The 18,643-nt window shown below is 43.3% G+C and overlaps 2 protein-coding genes across 2 annotated transcripts in view; one reads left to right on the top strand and one right to left on the bottom strand.

Moving 5' to 3' along the window:
• Nucleotides 1-5,116: 5,116 nt before the first annotated feature.
• acsl2 (acyl-CoA synthetase long chain family member 2) lies at nucleotides 5,117-13,540 on the top strand. The gene is made up of 20 exons (XM_070904210.1): nucleotides 5,117-5,157; nucleotides 6,171-6,435; nucleotides 6,539-6,653; nucleotides 7,173-7,237; nucleotides 7,362-7,463; nucleotides 8,155-8,254; nucleotides 9,160-9,338; nucleotides 9,451-9,483; nucleotides 9,691-9,742; nucleotides 9,900-9,973; nucleotides 10,295-10,372; nucleotides 10,454-10,588; nucleotides 10,706-10,840; nucleotides 11,318-11,486; nucleotides 11,584-11,672; nucleotides 11,752-11,868; nucleotides 11,967-12,110; nucleotides 12,206-12,307; nucleotides 12,394-12,465; nucleotides 12,560-13,540. Exons 2-20 carry the CDS (start codon nucleotides 6,187-6,189, stop codon nucleotides 12,698-12,700), a joined length of 2,151 nt encoding a protein of 716 aa, XP_070760311.1. The 5' UTR covers nucleotides 5,117-5,157; nucleotides 6,171-6,186; the 3' UTR covers nucleotides 12,701-13,540.
• bin3 (bridging integrator 3) overlaps nucleotides 13,501-18,643 on the bottom strand; it is a 28,815-nt gene continuing 23,672 nt past the window's right edge. Inside the window, exons 8-9 of the mRNA XM_070904212.1 lie at nucleotides 17,646-17,780; nucleotides 13,501-15,246 (exon numbers count right to left, since the gene is read on the bottom strand). Coding sequence (XP_070760313.1) covers nucleotides 15,100-15,246; nucleotides 17,646-17,780 — 282 coding nt within the window. The 3' untranslated portion in view covers nucleotides 13,501-15,099. The remainder of the gene's footprint in view (nucleotides 15,247-17,645; nucleotides 17,781-18,643) is intronic.

The following is an 18,643-nucleotide window of genomic DNA, read 5'->3' as shown; positions in this document are numbered from 1 at the left end:
CAGATCAGCTGTGAACTGGACAAAGACAATACTTCATCACTTTCAGGTTTAGTCCTCAGAAATGATTCACTGCCCTCAGTCTTAGTGCCATCTAGAAGTAATTATATTTTCAGACAAAAAAGTTATTTTCCACAGTATCAGCAACCACAGATACTGTTTGATAAATGAACCATGCTGCCTACTGTGTTGATCTCAGACTGTTTTTGATGTAAAATTGTGATATAATATAAATTTATGAACAGAGTTCAGTGATGTCGCTGCTGTGAATGTAACCCAATAAACAAACAGGCTGCTGTCTTTTCCTTCCTCTTAAATCTGCAATCTCTCCGTCAATTTCACCTTTTATGGGGGATTCAGTTCTGTCATTGTTTGATCTCTCCCCAAAATGCACGAACGTAATTAAGAAGTGACGTCAGAGCCGGTCCAGTCTTGCAGAACAGCGTCAAGCCACATAAAGGCAGAAAGAAGAGTACAGGAAGTTGTGCGATTTTAACTACAAAATAAAGTAACTGATTCGATGCATTTTGTGGCTCGATAAAAGGATGCTTCATTGACAGGTGTGATTGATTGACTTATAGTAAACAGTAAATGACGAAACAGAGTAACTGCTAAAAGAGGAAAACAAAAAAAAGACATACTTTGCTATTAATAGTTTGTTTAGATACATTGTTTTTCTAAGTTTTCCATTATATTCTCAATTAAGTCTTATAAAGTATTCTCATTGGAATAAAAATCAATTATAAATATTTAAAAAAAAAAATCATTATTCTCTCTGTAAATTATCTGTATGGGTGAACATTCCCGCGTTTTCTATCGAACTTCACGAGGATGCGAACAACGCTTCCATCATTCGAGGTTTTATTTTGAAGGTTTTGAGCGGAAATACAGGTGCTTTGTCTCCAGCTTGACGTGAGGACAGATGATCTGCTGCTGAAGTTGTAACTTTGGAGCGCAATCCGAGGAGACACTGGAGGCCTGCGTTAGGTACGTCCCGTTTGGTCTTTCTTCGTTTCTTTCGTTGTTGTCCGGTTTGTGTTTCTCTCTCAGCTCGGCGCACAAACACACCGAAACCGCGAAACTCTTCGATTCCGACCTAACTACAAGAAAAGTGAGTTTCCAGGCCACCGAGCTGGGAGCTTGTTGAAGTCTTTGGAGAACTGTGAAGATGAATCAACCTGTTAACAAACTGTTGCATAAAGTTTGAAAGTATTCCGTTTTGATGCGGGCCTCGCGGCGGCGCAGTTCTTGGTGATGCTGCATTCAAAACACGTTTAATGCGGTGATTTCTTAACAACAGCGCCTACTCTATATGAGATTGTTTCATGTGCATTGTTCCTTACTCGACTGAAGCTTTGACTTACATTGGCTTCGTGGTGCTTTCCCTCTGCTGTAGCATTTGTAGAAGTGCTTCATAGTGCAGAGATCTGAAGTTTTATAGATATTTGTTTGCAGTGTAAATTCTCCAAGTGAGCCGGGGTGCACATATGTGTAGCTGTTATGTGAAGCACACTGCTGTGGTATTCTGTCTGATCCCAGCTGGAGATGATTATGGTTGGAGAGTGTTTCAGCCCTCTGACATTCTTTTCTCAAGTCACACTCGGTGGCCATGTCCTCATCTCCTGCCTGCTGCTGGGTGTGTATGTGTTGCATCTTTCTCTACCTGCATGTCTAGATATTCTGGGTCATGCAACATGTTTAAAGTTGTCCACATGGCCAGAGGCCAGCCCTCCTGAGTGTCTGACAGTGACACTGTGCAGTGTGGCAGCTGAGGTTTGTGAGGATCTGCCCTGGCGCACGACAACACGCTCACTGGTTGAGAAGTGAGCTGTGGGGTGGCAGTGAAATGTGGAAGATGACCCTCGCATGGTGATGTTTGAACCTGGTGCTGCTTAGTTACATGAGAGCGAAGACTTCAGGCTGCTGGAGAGAAAATGAATAAGTGTTTGCTTTCTTGTCTGTGAGAATCCTGATTGGTTTCAAGTGAATTGGAAAGTGAAGGTGTATTCTCTCTCTCTCTCTCTCTCTCTCTGTGCTTCCTGTATTCTTCACCTCCTCCACAAGAACAACTTCATTGTGACCAAGTGTGTGTCTGTGTTCCTCATGCTTCATTTGGGAATCACAGCCGGAAAACACCCGTGCGTTTCGTTCTTTCTCTTTTGCCCATTTCCTCCCCCCTTCTGTCCCGGCCACCCTCACGTGTGCCCCCCCCCCTCCTCATCTCCCCTCCATCGGACCATTCACTTCTCTGGGCACATGGAAAGTGTGCAGAGTTCATTGCTGCTGCTGGTGTGGGTACAAAACGCTGTCGCCTCTCTCTCCCATAAAAAAAAAAAACCTACCCCCTCCTCGTGTCACCTCCTGTAGTTTTCTGGGTCAGGGGGGAAACATTCCCCAGCACTGCTCTCATCACCACAGAAGCTCTGGAGGCTTCTGTACACAGTAGACACAGTACACCTCACTACACATGTAACTCAGGGACTTATTCAGGAACTTTGCTTTGGGGGAAGAATAAGACTCCATTGTGGCTCTGCTAGTAGATGATATCCATATATTAAGTTCAACTGAACAGGGAAATGACAAAGAACATCATCGAGGCCTGTCCTTTTCTGTCTTCCCCTGATGAATATAATATATCGTGTGCATACATTTGCTAAAAGCAGCCTTGACTGCTTTTTCATGCTCTCAGGCTTGAACAAAAAGTCCATAAAATCATTTACAGCTTGAACAGAGTCTGGCTGCCAGAGTTTTAAATGGAGCAGAGAAATGAACTTCTCTCCTCTTTTAAAGCCCCTGCACTGGCTTGCTGACTGGCTTTTGTCTTTTGTTTATACAAGAAGGCTTTACCTGACAATGCTGATGGTGATGCCAAGATACATTCTACTTCTTAGTAAAAGCTTATTATTGAAGCTACCATTTCCATGTATTAATCTAAACCCTGGAAACCTCTCTCCCTACTGCTACGTCAACCCCCACATTCTGCATTTAGGCCCTGCTTTGACCTAACTTTGACTTTGACTATTATTACTTTTACAATTAAATTGAAAACACTTCAGTGAGTTCTCCCAGTTTTTCCACCTGTCCTTGTTCACCTTATGTGAGGCTTGTGGCATTTTAGCGCGCCCAAAATAATGGTGCACAAATAATGTCTGACAGTTTAATTCATTAAGGTTGTAGTCATCACTGATTACATGACAGATTTGTCTCGAAACCAGTTTTGAGTTTCTGTTTTTGTACGCCCCACATTCTGCCTTGCTCTCTTGTTTCTGTCACCCAGTATACTGTAGCTCTGAATATTTTCTGTGCTCTCAGCTCCGTCTCTACTTGTCAGCTGGTGTAAATGTGTACAGACATGCCGACTGCCTCGGGCTGCACGTCTGCTGTCTCCCTGTGAACCTGCGTTCTGCTGTTGTATTTTCACTCTATCGCAGGATGTTTATCTTCCATTTTTTCATAATTTTGTTTGTTGACCAAAGCCCACTTTTAATCCGCTGTTATTGTTATACAAACGCCACTCTGCATGATGTCGTCATGTGTGCCCTGCTATGCAGTCAGCCCACTGAATGTAAATTCAAGTGTGAACTGCCAAAACATTCAGCTTTCTTCCCCCCCAGCAGGGACTGGCACAGGCTGCGAAGGTGCATTTGCTTTCCTTCAGTATATTTTAGTGTCTGTGTGTGTCTGTGTGTGCGTGTGTGTGTGTGTGCGCCATGTCTTTTGTCTGATGTCTTCCAGGGAGTAAAAGCTGGGAGCACAATGGTCCCTGTCTGGGCCTTGACAATAGCCATTATGAATGGGAGTAAGAGAGGAGGGAGCGGTGGGGAGAGACAGAAAGGGGCTACAGGAAGCTCTCTTCACAGCGCAGTCATTTTTTTTTGAGTTGTCACATTTCATAAAGCCCTTTGTTTTCCATGTATTTACTTATTGAAAGGACTCAAGGGGATCACCAGCTGCTTTGTCGCCCCAGCAGGTGTGAAGTGGAAACTGAACCTGTTTTTAATTCAGATAAATTGATGCTTAAAGTAGATTATGAATCCTCTGAGGACGAATCGCTTTGCCCATGCAGGGGAAGGGAGGCAGAGCAGGAACGGCCTGGTTAAAGGGGAGGGAGGGGTTTGCTATCACGCCTTATCCCCTCTCCTATTGGGTAGTGGGGGAGAAAGTGGGTGAGAGGTTGAGGGGTGTTCGGGGAGGGGAGTGGATGTGGGAAAGCAGAGATTTATTCAGTGAGGTGAATTCCTTGCCCGGTGGAAGATGAAGTGGTTTGTTAGTCTTAAAGAGAGACGTGTAGTTTCTTAGTTTGTGTGTGAGTGAACACTGTCGGAGTTTGTTTTGAGGCTATAAATTGTTCTCAAGTTGCCCCCCCCCCCCCCCGTCTCTCCCTCTTTCATTCAGTTTTGATATGGGCAATATCTGGCAGAGAATCATGGGGGTGGACTTAGCTGGTCCTCCCCCTCACCCTATCTCACCACCAGCCCCTCGCTACTGTACGCACCCCGAGTGTGTCTCTCTCCCTGTTGAATGAAAGAGTGGCACAACATGACTGAGAGTAACCTCAGTGCCTGTTTCTGTTAAGCCAATCGTTATTACTTCCTGGTGCCCCCCCCCCCCCCCATATACAGCTCAGGCCCTTTCTTCTCTTCTTCTCTCTCTGAGCGGTGCCAAGCCTGTGGCCCAGTGCGCTTCAGCCTTTTAACCAGACTCTTCAGACTGCTGTTTAACAGTTTCAGAAGCGACATGATTGGTGTTTTTTGTGACATTTTTCTTTTTAGGTTTTGTTGCATTTTATGTTTAGGCTAGATTGTAGTAAATGAACAGAGTTTTCTGTGGTGGATAGTAGGGGAGATGTTTAAAGGTAAACCCCACTGATTTTACATGTAACAGGTCTTGTACAGGTCTTGGAGAGCGCATTATGCATATGGGGAATGTATAAAGGCTTTTGTGGCTCCAGAGAGAGCTGCATAAGATATGACAAATTGCCTGAAGTGATGTCACTTCCTGCTACACGTTGCTACAAGTTCGAAAATGAAAAATATCTGGGGGTGTGGAGTTAGAAAGGAGTGAGTAATGTAGAAAGATGTAAGAATGTGTGGAAAAAGATATCTCTGGTTCTGTGCATCGAGAGTTCGACTATGTTACAGGAGTGCGAGGCTAAATCATGTAAGTCTCTTATTTTCCAGTACCGATCCAGTGGGAATATAATCGGTTACTTTTTTTTATACAGTTGAAGTGAGTTTATTTTATTGACTAGACAATCCTGAAATATTGCATTTACAATCGAATAACTTGTAGTGAAATGAAATCCCTCATTCCTCTTATTAAAAATGCATTGAACCGCTGCTTCTTGGTAGGGAAATCTGCTGGTAAATCTCTTTTCTTTTTTTTCTTTTTTTTTTTTTTTTTATTGATAAAAGCAGTGCTGAAACAGTGAATCCATTAATTGATTAGTCACCAACAATTTTGACAATCAATCATTTAAGTCATTTATGAAGCAAAAGTATTAAGGTGTTACTGGTTCTAGCTTCTCAAATGTGAGGACGCGCTGCTTTTCTCTGATTGTTATTATTGACACAAACACACGACTTAATACTGATCCCTCACATTTGTTTTTTTTTAATTGTGACCAAGATACATGTTGTACCCAGTCTGCATTTCTGTACTGCAATTTCTTTTACTCATTGGTCAGCATATAAACTGATGACGATATATCTGCAATAAGCTAATGTTGGCTGATATATTTGCCTTTTCTCTAATCAGTAGATTTATTGTTAATGAATATAATGATTAGTTGCAGTCCTTGATATAAGTATCTGTCACTGTCAATACTGCCACTACTGTTCAAGAAAGTTACAAAGTGCATCACAGCAAATAAGAAAAGGAAGAAGGAGAGGTGCAAGCAAGACAAGTAATTTACACCAAAGATAAAATGGGGAATAAGTGAATACGAAAACATTATAAAAATGCTTTAGCAGGAAAATTGCATGTTTAAAAGTGACTTGAAAGGACACACTGGCTCTGTGAGCCTGGCTCTGTCTGCTACAGGTTCACTGTGCGGTGCCCTCTGGGGGACATGCTGCATTTTTTTCATTGCAGCACAATGAAGCTTTTGTGAAGTAAATGCAGCATATAGCTTCCTTCTGTCTCACTGGGTATTTTCTCTCTCTTTGTTGCAGTCCTCTTCTTTCAGCTATGCATTTCCAGGAGTGGTTACGGTCACTTCGCTCCGGCGCCGGACTCAAAGGGTCTGAATCAGAGGACTTCTGGAGTCTCCTGCCATCTCTGCCTCTGTCCTCCTTCTCCCTGTCCTCCCTGTCTCTGTCCCCCTCCTCTCTGCTGGGTTTAGGAGCCCTGGCCTCTCTCACTGCGTACTGGCTGGTGACCCGTCCTCGACCCATGCGTCCTCCCTGTGATCTACAAGCCCAGTCTGTAGCTGTGAACGTGAGTGGATCACGGTCGCTGTTGACACCGTTAAGACACATAAGGCTCATGTCATTATCGCAGGAGTGTATCAAGGTGTTTTTAAAGGGGCGTTTTGTTGTAGGGAGAGCCCAGCTGCAGGCGATCGGCTCTTCTTAAAGATGACTCACTGCTGGAGTTTTACTACGACGACACCAGGACGGCCTATGACATGTTCCAGAGAGGCCTGAGGATCGCAGGTGATGACGAGGGCTCAGTGAACTTTAGCCTAAATGATGTTGTGTAATCATAGTGGCTGTCACGCTTTAACTATGAAACCCCATTGCATTAATACAAAAACACACAACAGTCAAGGTACTAAAGGGGAAGCAGTTCTCTTATGTTCTGCACAAAACTGACTTTTTGTAGGACTTCAAGCAACAGCACTGATTCACAGTCAGTGCAGCAGAAAATGGGCCAAATGAATATTTCAACAACCAAAAGTAATTTCATCAAAGTAAAACTCATTTGTTAAACAGTCACATTTATGTTAATGATGCTGAAGTGAAGTCTGATTTAAAATATGTTTTATAATTATAATTGGTTGCCATAATTAACATTAGCCTTTTATCATTAATTTAGTCAACTGCGGTGTAATAGCTACAATTACTCATCACAACATAATTCCACCGGAGCATGATAAATGATTGAGGGAGAGTATTGCCCGTGCATGTCTCTAGCTGTAGCTGTCAGAAAGAAACTGTCTTGTGTCCTCCCAGGAAATGGCTCGTGTCTTGGCTTCAGGAAGCCGGGGCAGCCCTACGAGTGGATCTCCTACACCGAGGTCTGACACCTTTTTTATTTATTTATTTATTTATTTATTCTTCACTATTTTGATCCTCGAGTAGCACTTCTGTGTCACCTGTTACTTTTTGCTGTTGGTTGACTGAGCATCTCCGATTCTTCAGGTGGCTGAACGGGCGCAGGTGCTGGGCTCTGGGCTGCTGGCCAAAGGCTGCAAGCCGAACCCGCAGCAGTTTGTTGGGATATTTGCACAAAACAGACCAGAGGTATGGACTCGTCACTGTTCCGTAGTGCAGCGTTTGTTTCCTGTGAGCTTTAGAATTGGTCAGATAACTTTTAAGACATGCATGTTTCTTGCCTCTAATTAAGATTGTTGATCCTTGAACCTCTAAACAGCCCTATAGTTAAAAATGTTATTTCACCTGAACTGAATTTATTCTCGCACGCACATCTCCGTAGAGGTTTGTTCCTACCCTTAGAGGCCAGGATCACATTATTGTCTACGAATTTTGCAAATTAAAATATGATTTTGTTTTTGTCTGTGTCTGCCCTGAAAGCATGTTTGCCTTCATTCATATTGAGAGCAGAGTGCTGGTGCTGAATGTGGGTCTCCAGGGCAGCTAATATTGGAGCATGTCTGCTCCCAAACTCATTTTGTAATATATCCGTCAGCCAAAGCCATCCTTGTCATTCCTGCATAGACTGAAGGTGAAAGATAATTTTCTGCTCCATCAGAGCCCTTAACCTCTCATCACACCAATCTACACACAGGGCGGTGTGTTATTTTTTGAATGTGGTTTTGTTTGTTTTGTAAGTATAAATGGTATACACAGTAATGTAGATCAAAACGCATAACTGCCCTTATGTTTAGATGCCAAACTTAACGAGTACTCTGTGGCGTGTGAAGACTGGAAATGAGTCTAACAGTGCTGCTTTGTCTCCCTCTGCTGGTGACAGTGGATCATCTCCGAGCTGGCCTGCTACACCTACTCCATGGCTGTGGTGCCTCTGTATGACACACTGGGGTTGGAGGCCATGGTCCACATACTCAACCTGGGTGAGAAAACCTGCATATAGAAATAACAGAAACGCTGCTAATGAGAATGTATGATTATTCTAAAGGAATAGTTCACCACAGAATATAAACTTTTAGCTTAAACTTGACTTGACTTAATGTGCAAGACCGTAGCGGTGAGCAACACACAGCGACCCTTCTCCCTGAATACTGTTTTGGACTGAGAGTCTGTGTGTATATTTGCAACTCCAAGGAAGGAAAAAATAAGATCTAAGAGAATAGAGGAGATAATTAGGTACACGCCATGTTGGCGGCAGCAGTGGAGGAAGTACTCAGACTCTTTTACTAAAGTAAAAATACTTCATTACAAGTGAAAGTCCTGCTTTCAAAATCCTTCTTAAGTAAAAGTACAGATGTATCATTGGCTAAGTGTACATAAAGTATGAAAGTAAAAGTACGGGTAAAAAAAGAAAGGGAAAAACAAAGTTCTGCTGTACAAATAGATATTCTATTTTTAGATATTTTTCTAATCTTAGTTTTTTTGTTAAATATTGTACAATAATATAATAATATCACCTCCCTCTGTACTCAAAGTCTAGAAGGGAATTCACTCTTTGTTGGGACTGCTAACATCTCATAGACTTTTAACCCCTTACAAAAAAGCACAGATTAAACCACTGTTTTAATCTTTAACAATGAATTGTATTTTATAAGCTTATTGTATGTTTTTAATATCAAATCTTAATCTGCTGATTCATGAGTAACTCGGATAACTGTAGTTAATCATTTAGTTACTGTTTATAGTGTTTAGTTCTGTTCTTTTCATGCTTCATTTGTTGAAAGTAGAAGTTATTGTAAGTTATCTATGCATCGGTTGTTGTACTCCTGCTGCTGTGGCACGGGTTCAATGAAGTGGATCTCGTCTGCGTGTCACTCTGCGTCCTCAGCGGAGATCTCTCTGGTGATCTGCGACCGGGAGGAGAAGGCAGCGTCTCTGCTGGAGAACAAGGAGACAGGCGTGACTCCGAAGCTCTCCTGCCTGGTTCTCTTCAGCGACTTCAGCGACGCCTTTGTGGAGAGGGCGAAGAACTGCAAGGTGGAGGTTTTGAAACTGGAGCAGCTCATGGTGAGCGGAATCCCTATAATGCGGACTCATTCGAAAGCATCCCCTTTTTAATTTAGCCGTCGATGGCGATATGTAAATTGATATGAAGCACTCCTCTTTGTCCACATCTTAGGACCTGGGAAGGCAGAACCTCAAAGATCCTGTGGTGAGTTTATTGTCTCTCAGCTGCTACATCACCGCATCAAACTGGTCCTAGTAAATAGCTAATCCCCCTCTAAATGCGAGGATGACAGTTTTATCGTTGCTCCTGTCCCATAGGATGTCATTAACACTCACTTGTAAACATAGCTTAGATTAAGAGTGGAGGAAGCCTGTTGTCATATTCTCATGTTTTTATTGCTGCCTGCTGTAGCCGCCCCAGCCTCAGGATCTGGCCGTGGTTTGCTTCACCAGTGGAACCACAGGTACCGTCTGATTTCATTCGACTCTGCATAATTATCCTTCACTCACATCATTAGAGAAGTGTCCTTCAGTGCCCACTAACAACCTCTCTTTATGGCACCGCTGTAGTTTCCTTTTGCTGCGCAGGGCACTGCAATAATGTCTTGTTTATTTATCCAGGGAAGCCCAAGGGAGCCATGATCACCCACGGCAACATCGCCTCCAACACTTCCTCTGTCATTAAGATCCTGGAGGTCTGTCTACACTTCCACCTCCTTGTTTAATTGAGAACAGCCTCACAGCTAGCGTCACTTCCCATCTGCTTGTGTCTCTGTATCTCAAAACTGTCCCTCTCCCTGCTGTGTCTAATGGTATGATTAATTGGCTGTTTGATTGCCCCTGTCGCTGCAAGGTACTTTGACTAATTGCCCCAGTATAACGATTGTGCTATCTAACTGCTGTTGAAAAAGCCATACAGCATGTCTGATTGCTTGCGAGGCTTCACCGTGCCGCCGCTGCCTGAATCTTTATCTCTCCCTGGTGCTTTGCTCATTTTGTTTCTCGTTTCCTCTCAGGGTTCGTTTGTGATCCAACAGGAGGATGTGTCGATCTCTTACCTGCCGCTTGCCCACATGTTTGAGAGGATGATTCAGGTAGTTGATCCTCCTCTCAGACTTTTTTTTCAAAGTGTGTGTTTGTATGTAAACTCTAAATTAAGTCCATTTCTGTCCCAGGTCTCCATGTTCTGCCATGGGGCCCGAGTAGGCTTCTACCAAGGCGACATCTCTCTTCTGATGGATGACATTAAAACCCTCAGACCTACCTTCTTTCCTGTTGTGCCTCGTTTACTCAATCGCATCTATGACAAGGTCAGTAATTAGATTCAGATCTGGTCACTTTCTGCCCTATTTAGCACCTAGAAGGCTACCATAATTCTTGCCCGGTTTCTGTTTTTGAACATTTTTTTTCCACTGATTTCTACAAAGATCCTGGGTTCTGTGACCTCTCCGTTGCGACGGGCTTTGCTTCACTACGCTGTGAGGAGAAAGCAGGCGGAGCTCAGCAGCGGGGTCGTTCGCAACAACAGTCTGTGGGACAAACTGGTGTTCAACAGGATTCAGGTCAGTTGCTGGTCTCCAGTCTACAGTCACTACAGGACCAGTGGCCTCTTCAGAGATCGAACAAAACAAAGTCTTGGTTTCAGTCTTTAATGACATATTTTCTGTTAATCCAGGACTCAGTTGTCACTATTTATATTTTTGCAGAACTTAACACAGTGGTACGTGTAGACCAGCAGCCCTGAAAATAGTCAATACATTTGTATCCAAAACTTTACAAGAGAAGCACTATTCCAGCAATCAATGCCAAAATCACCCAGAGCATATTGGTCCTGTGGGAGTGCATTGGAGGAGCAGGCGAGCAGGCGAGCAAGAACTGAAAGATTTTGGCTCGTTGTGGTCAATGCAGATGGGAAAATATGGTCTAGGTTGAAAATGCTGTTAAGATGCAAATGTGCTTGCACCCTGCAATATGATGATGATGATGATGATGATGTATGTGAACTGTTTTACATAAATACTGCATCACTTGTTTTACAGGCCAGTTTAGGAGGTAATCTGCGGTTCGCTCTGACTGCTTCAGCACCCATCTCCCCCACTGTGCTGTCCTTCCTCAGAGCCACTATGGGCTGTCTGATCTTTGAGGGCTACGGCCAGACGGAGTGCACTGCAGGCTGCACCTTCTCTATGCCGGGAGACTGGAGCGCAGGTAAGAGACCAGCTTTTTTTCCTCTAAATTGCTTGAGCTTTTGTGCCCGTGCTGGTTAATCCTGTCCTCAGCAGGCGTGTGGATGTGTCTTTGTCAGGTCATGTTGGTGCCCCCTTGCCCTGTGCCATGGTGAAGCTGGTAGACATCCCCGAGATGAACTACTATGCTAAGAACGGGGACGGAGAGGTGAGCTTAGTCTAAAGATGCAATCATGCTATACATATTACCTGACAGTTGGATGCCTGCTGACATTTTGTCCTGTTAGATCTGTATTCGTGGCCCCAGTGTGTTCAGGGGATACCTGAGGGACCCAGAAAGGACGGCTGAAGCCCTGGACAGCGACGGCTGGCTGCACAGTGGGGATGTGGGCCAGTGGCTTCCAGTAAGATCAGACACAATAATCACTCTACAGGTGACCGATATCATCTTCTTGCTCTCGTCAGTGAGTAAATGTGTCTGTTTAACGCTTCCCTCTGCCAGAATGGGACACTACGCATCATCGACAGGAAGAAGCACATCTTCAAGTTGTCCCAGGGAGAGTACATCGCTCCAGAGAAGATAGAAAACGTCTACATGCGTTGTGTTCCTGTGCTGCAGGTGTTTGTGCACGGAGATAGTTTACAGGTACAGTGCCTTTTTATACACTGTGATCAAGATTCAAAACATTCGCTGTGGTTCAGGCTCACTTTTTGATTTGCGCTTGTATTTCGTGTTACCAGTCTTATCTCATAGGCATAGTCGTGCCTGACCCTGAGGTGTTTGTTGACTGGGCTAAAGAGCGAGGGTGTGTGGGATCCTATGAAGAGCTGTGCCAGAATCCTGTATGTCACATAAACCCCAATTTCATAACTTTACATGACTTGTACGCATTCCAAAAGAACTAACTGAGTTATTGGTCCTTCTACAGGATCTAAAGAGTGCAGTATTAGAGGACATGAAAGCTGTGGGGAAGGAAGCTGGGCTGAAGTCCTTTGAACAGGTGAGAAGTCTCTGCTGACATCAGTGTTGGTTCAAATTTGCGAAGCTACAAACCTCCCAACGCTGACTTTTGTTGGGATTTTCTCTCCGTTCAGGTGAAGGACCTTTACTTGCATCCAGAGACATTCAGTGTCGCCAATGGCCTTCTCACCCCCACGCTGAAAAGTAGACGTGCCGACATCCGCAGAGTCTTTCAGGAACAAATATCAAACATGTACAGCAAGACGGCCATTTAAAAGAAAAAAAAAAGAAAAAAGAAAAAAAAAAAGGACTCCACTCAGTAATTCACGCACAACACCCGAGGGTTACTGGTGTCCAATAAGGGAGAAAAATGCAACAGGAACCTGGGAGAAGAAAATTAAAAACGTCCAGCAGTGCCTTATCTAAAATATACAACTGGATATATTTTGGAATATTGGTATTTTTCTTCAAAGTTTTAATTCACGTCCACACGTGTCCACCTCTTTCACACAAAGTAATGTATTAACTCTTCACTTGTAAAAATAAGAACGAATGGGACCAAACCATTTTTTTTTTATTCCACTCTCACCGTTGTCCTTGTCACTAATGCAGAGTTGTGATTCACTGGGAGATTTTACTGATAAATAAATTATTGTCTAGCTGTAGAGATAAGAATCACAGGTGTTATTAGGAAGCAGCCTGCAGAGACGTAAAGTTAGACGTTTAATCTACGCTGCCCTGTTCTCTTCTCATGTAAGGATTTTAAAAAGGGACAATTGTGGGTGTACTTGGGATGTTGTTGTTCATAGAACTTGCATTAACTGTAGGTTTGTATTTTACGGTTGTTGGGCTCTCGTATCACCATCACATCCATCTTCGTGAGCATCCTTGAATTTGATTTCATAACCCATTATGAACATGTTATCCTTCACCTGAAGTTAAACCATTGAAACTAATGAGGGTTTAAACCAGCAATGATTTGTAAAAAACAAAAAAAAGGAAAAACAAAAAAAGGCTTAATTGTAAATACTGGTTATTGAGATTTGTTGACAGGACGCTACTGACTAATTCCAGTAAAGTAAAACTGAACAGAAATAAAGATTAGTGACTGATGACTCTTGTGTGATTCAGTTCTGCAACACTTCCTAACACCACCTGCACTCACCCTGAGTAATACACAGCGGATATTCAAACTAGACAATAGTAACTGGTTAACAATGCAGATTGTAGACGTGGTTGCTATTCTCAGTTAATTTATTTCATGATTGATTAGAAATTGAGATGACAGCTGATGACATTTAACAGATTGTAATATTAATACATTTTAAAAACCTAAATAAAAGCCACTCGAACATTATTCACTTGTTAAAAAAAACACTACAACTTAAACTCATGAATTATTTAGAAAAACGGCTTCATTAATAGTTATTTACGTGTAACTCAAACAGTCTGCGTTTACAAACACAAAGATGGACAATCGACTAAGCATTTGCTTCAATAATTTCTAAAATCAAAACATGTCAAAGAATAAATAATTAACTTCTTGGTGTGACACCTCAAAAAAAAAAAAAAAATCCACTAACATGATATGGGCACATTCAGTGTGTACGCTACCATGTAGCCCCATAAACGAGAGCGTATTCATCATACTGAGGCAGAACCTGATAACGGTGGAAACAAAGGAGTGCAATGACAGTATGATTTGGTCCAACATTTAGGAAAGCCAAAGAAACTTGGCTTCCAACCCTGGTGTAGAGGGTACAGAGAGAGGACAACAATGTGTGAGGTTCATTGCTGACAAACTGAACCACAACAACAGAACAAACGATGGATGGTGTGAATAAAAGGAAATTGTGTCGTGATCAGTATTTTCCACCAGAGGGAGCACCAGCCTTTGTTTTGGACAGCGACTCCAGTCCAATAGGGACTCGCTCTCTCCGCAGCCTGAGTGGCCGACCTTTCAACACGCTGCGCAGACACAATCTAACTTCACACAAGTTAGTTTTCATGTTACATCCACAGTCGGGACAATGTCGGCACATTATGCACAGGTGACATTACCACTATCATCCTGTAAACCCCCAATAAAAAGCCCTCACACAACATGGCACAGAGCTAAACATGGAAATAACAAGCAAAGGCCAAAATACAGAAATACATTTTCTTGCTGATAACCTGCAGTACATTAAATAACATTCAGTCTGTAGTGTTTGTAATTTCAAAGCTGGGTAATAAAAACTATTTCACAGATTGTTGGTAACATAGCTGATGTGACTAATAAAAACATTTCCTTGCTCATTTCCTACTTTAGAAACAAATGCTTATAGACGTCTCTGAAACCAAGAAGTGTAACCCTATTAATTAGTTCTGACGAGAACTGTTTGATTCCTTTACTAAAAAAACACAACATATTGGCTTATGATGTTGCACTTGGCTGATGGCTTAGTTAATGTGGCATTTCAGCTGCTTTAGGAGTTGCAGAGTCTTTGTAGGGAGAATGAAACATGGGAGTGTAGTGCAAGAGGAATGGGGGCGATGAGGCCGCGAGGAAACAAACTGATAATCAGGTTAAGGCCACTGCTGTCCGTTTGAACTGCACGGAGGAAGCTGAAAAGAGTGCGATCCATTCAGAGAGGCATGAAAGGAGCCCTTCCCGGTTTTCAGCTTTCCTCCCTCAGTCGTCAGCGACAATGGACAGAGCACGCAACTCGCTGAGCTTGGCCTCGGTCTCCCTCTCCCTCTGCTCATCAGTCAACCCTGCCTGGTCGATCTGGTCTGTTAACTCGCTGAAGATCTTGTACATTTCGGTGAAATAGACCACCTGGGGGGCAGGAAGGAAAAAAAGAAAGACTTAAGTCTGTGATGGCAGAAAAACAATAGTCCTGTCTGTCCTCTAATAAAGACTCGACAGGGTCAATCCACAGACCTCTCTTGGATGCCTCTCAGGAGAAAACTCCAAATTCATATCTGCACTCTGCTCCACTCGCACAATCTAACCTTGCTGTTACTTACACTAGTCGGAAGCTGCTGGTCTCATACCTCTTCAACCCTGCTAATGAGAAGTGATTCGAGAGGAGAAGAGGGAGCCCACAGATATCAAACAACTCCGACAAAGCCCCAAAAAACCCAACACTTCAGTGGGTAGTGACCCTGCTTTTCTCTCCCAATCTGAACAAGAGATAGCGAGTGTTCACTGAAAGCTTTCTTGACACTTCCCACCCCTGCTTCTTCCCCTTAGTTCATGAGTCAGGCTCCCTAGAGAGTTGCTTTGATGATTAATAGACTTTAATCACATTACAAGACTCCAGAAGAGTAGGCAGAGAATGAAAGTACTGGGAAATACAACCCCTTGAAACCCACACACACACACCTCAATATTTATTCATGCAACGATGCATACGATACCATGCTCTTAAGGGGGCATCGTTGGCTTCTCTGAAACTGCATGTGTGTCCTATTGTAGGCCGAAACAACAAGACCAACCAAGCCAGCAGTGGGAGAAATGCTTACTGATTCGCTAAGGGTCATGACAGAATCAGGGCTAGGTCAAGTTGGAAATAAACTAAGAATCATGCATCTTGTATAGAAATAACATTTGTTTCACTCTGTCATGAGCAGATTTGATACTGTCAGCCAAAAGGAAAAAAAGAGTCCCGTTTCTAAATCACATTGTATGAGCATTTTTAAGAGCTTAGTCTGAAAGACTTTTGTATGTTTATACCAATATTTGCCACCTAAACCACGCGTGGGCCAGAAGTATCCGGTTACTGCTCTTTGTGGGGGTAAAGCGGATATTTTTTCCCCCCCAAAAGGGGTTTGTTGAAAGGGCCATCGGAAATGTCCATAGGACCAGTGATGATAAGGTACACCAGATCTGTGTAATAGTAGAGTGTCTTTGCTACAGAGGGCACCCAGACAATTAGTCAAGTCACCACAAGGAGTAAACGCAGCCTCACACAACTGTGGCCACCTACGATACATAAAGGAGCCTTTGGGTAAAGCAGAGCTTTAATTTACTTGACTTCTGTCTGGGCATTTTAACATACCATAGTCCCAGCTGCTTAATATATATACAGAGAGATTACACTTTGACCTCTTAGCCTACAAAAATAATGAATAATTTAAGTCACATTCTGTCCAGTTAGTCCTTAAACAATGCATGGCCACTGTTTCAGGAAAAAAAAGAAAATCAACTGAAAAAGGGACAAAGAAAGTAATCTGTTAAGTGGTTGTTTTTTTTTGCATGCAGCAGAGAATGCAAAACTGAGGGGGAAAAAAAAAGACAATGTCTCAATTCATCAACATCTGTACAGGTGGACAGGTCAGGCCAAATGTCCCACTGACAGTCGCTGGACAGGACTCGTAGTCGTGAAGCTGAAGGCTCACAACAAAGGCAGCCTTTGTGCCTTTTCCTGCTGCCGCTGGGAGCTGAGCAGCAACAGCGGCTGGGAGAGAAGGGAGTGGAGGATGAAACCGAGCACATGCAGTAAGGCTGGGGATGAGGTCCACTAGTCCACTGGCCACCCACGTGTGGCTGTGCGTGTGTGTGTAAACATGTGTAAATGCTCATTCATGTGTGCGAGCTACATGAATAAAGACAATGTAGCCAGAATAAAATATCATCTGTGTGACTAATGAGAACTCTTGAACCATGCAAAGTCAGATAAAAAAGGTAAAAATGGGATTTAAACTTAAAAGAGAAATTTGTGCAAATATGTAATGCTGGTTATAGCTGATTGCTCAGTTTGCTCATTTTAACTTCAAAGTACATCATAGAACTCCATAATTGTCATTAGGTCTGGGATAATCTAGTTTACTAATTAGGAGTGTGCCAGTGACCGTCCCAAAGAGGAAATGACATGGCCAGGCAGGTCTGGGGTGGGGGAGGGGGACATGGTGGCGCTAACTTGAGATGTCCAGCTGCTTTAAAAGAAGCTTCAGGTTAGAGGAAGACTTGCAGGGCTGCAGTGGTGCCAGACAGATGAGGCCTTCCTGGGCTAAACACAGTAGTGTGGGCCATCACTGGGGGTTAATCACATTAGGACTGCGTGGAGGGAGACAGACTGCCAGGATTATACACTCCCTTCTATCAGATACTTTATCCACTGTTTAACCAGTGCTCAGAGGGCGTAACAGCACACTGTGGGGTGGGTGTGTGCGTGCACGTGTGAGTGCCTCATTGTGTGCACATCTCTGGGGGGCGGGGGGGTGTCCACTAACCTGCGCCCTGATGAGAGCCTCAAAGCTGGGCTGGAAGTAGTCAATGCGGCTGTGGTAGAACTTGGGCATCTCATCCAGCAGCTGCTTATTCTTGGCCTCGAAGTCTTCCCTGACCGGTCGGAGCTCCTCTCTGGCCTGGGGTGTGGGTGAAGGGGAGAGAGGAAAGAAAAGAACAGGTCACCAGCGGTCACTATCAGTTCTAGCTTTACATAACATCCCCTCGCTTCACTCATGTCAGCTCATGTTTATAATTTACACATTCTTCCACAAGAAGTGGTGCACAGAGTGGCAGATTATGAGAAAATCAAATAACTGCAAATAGTTAGTTAGTCCTAAGTATTGTAAGTATATTTCAGCACTGGAGACATCTTTAGTGTCATTTTTCTTATTGTTCAGAAAAATATTTGCCTAATTCCCACGGAGAAGCAGTGCAAAAAAAAAAAAAAGAAAAGAAAAAAAAGGCTGTAATCACGACCACAGTGAGGAGGAGTGGGTAATGTGGGCAGACTTGGCTGTGAGTGGACTCCAGCACCACTGATCTGTGTGTGAATGTATTAGTGGGTAGTCTACTGTAGGCATGGAGTTATGGAATGCACAATGAATATGTGTGAGAGGGTGAGAATTTTTATTAAGGGGAAGGGGGGAGTCGCTATATTCAAACTGCAACATATTGTTTATCTGCTGCATTATGGTATGATCATTAGTTAGTTTTCTTTACACATGCCAGTTGAAATGGCATACGAGTGTTTTGTCAGGATCATTTCTTAAAGTACGCAGGGATTCAAAGGGCAGGGATGTAGGGGCCTCTTCAAGGCTTTGTTCCCCTGACAGTGCTTTTCTCAATGTGTGTGGGTGGTTCGCCATGTGAGGATGTGTTAGAGGCAATAGCATAGGCAACACTGTAGCGCTATCTGTGAATGTGTGCGCTTCTGTAGTGGCCTCATAGTGTGTATGTGTGTGTCTACAATTCTCAATTACGTGCCTGTAGATGTGCAGCA

The sequence above is a fragment of the Enoplosus armatus genome, chromosome 4, assembly GCF_043641665.1.
Source record: "Enoplosus armatus isolate fEnoArm2 chromosome 4, fEnoArm2.hap1, whole genome shotgun sequence".
Lineage (NCBI taxonomy): Eukaryota > Metazoa > Chordata > Actinopteri > Centrarchiformes > Enoplosidae > Enoplosus > Enoplosus armatus.
This window is presented reverse-complemented; position numbering and strand designations above follow the sequence as displayed.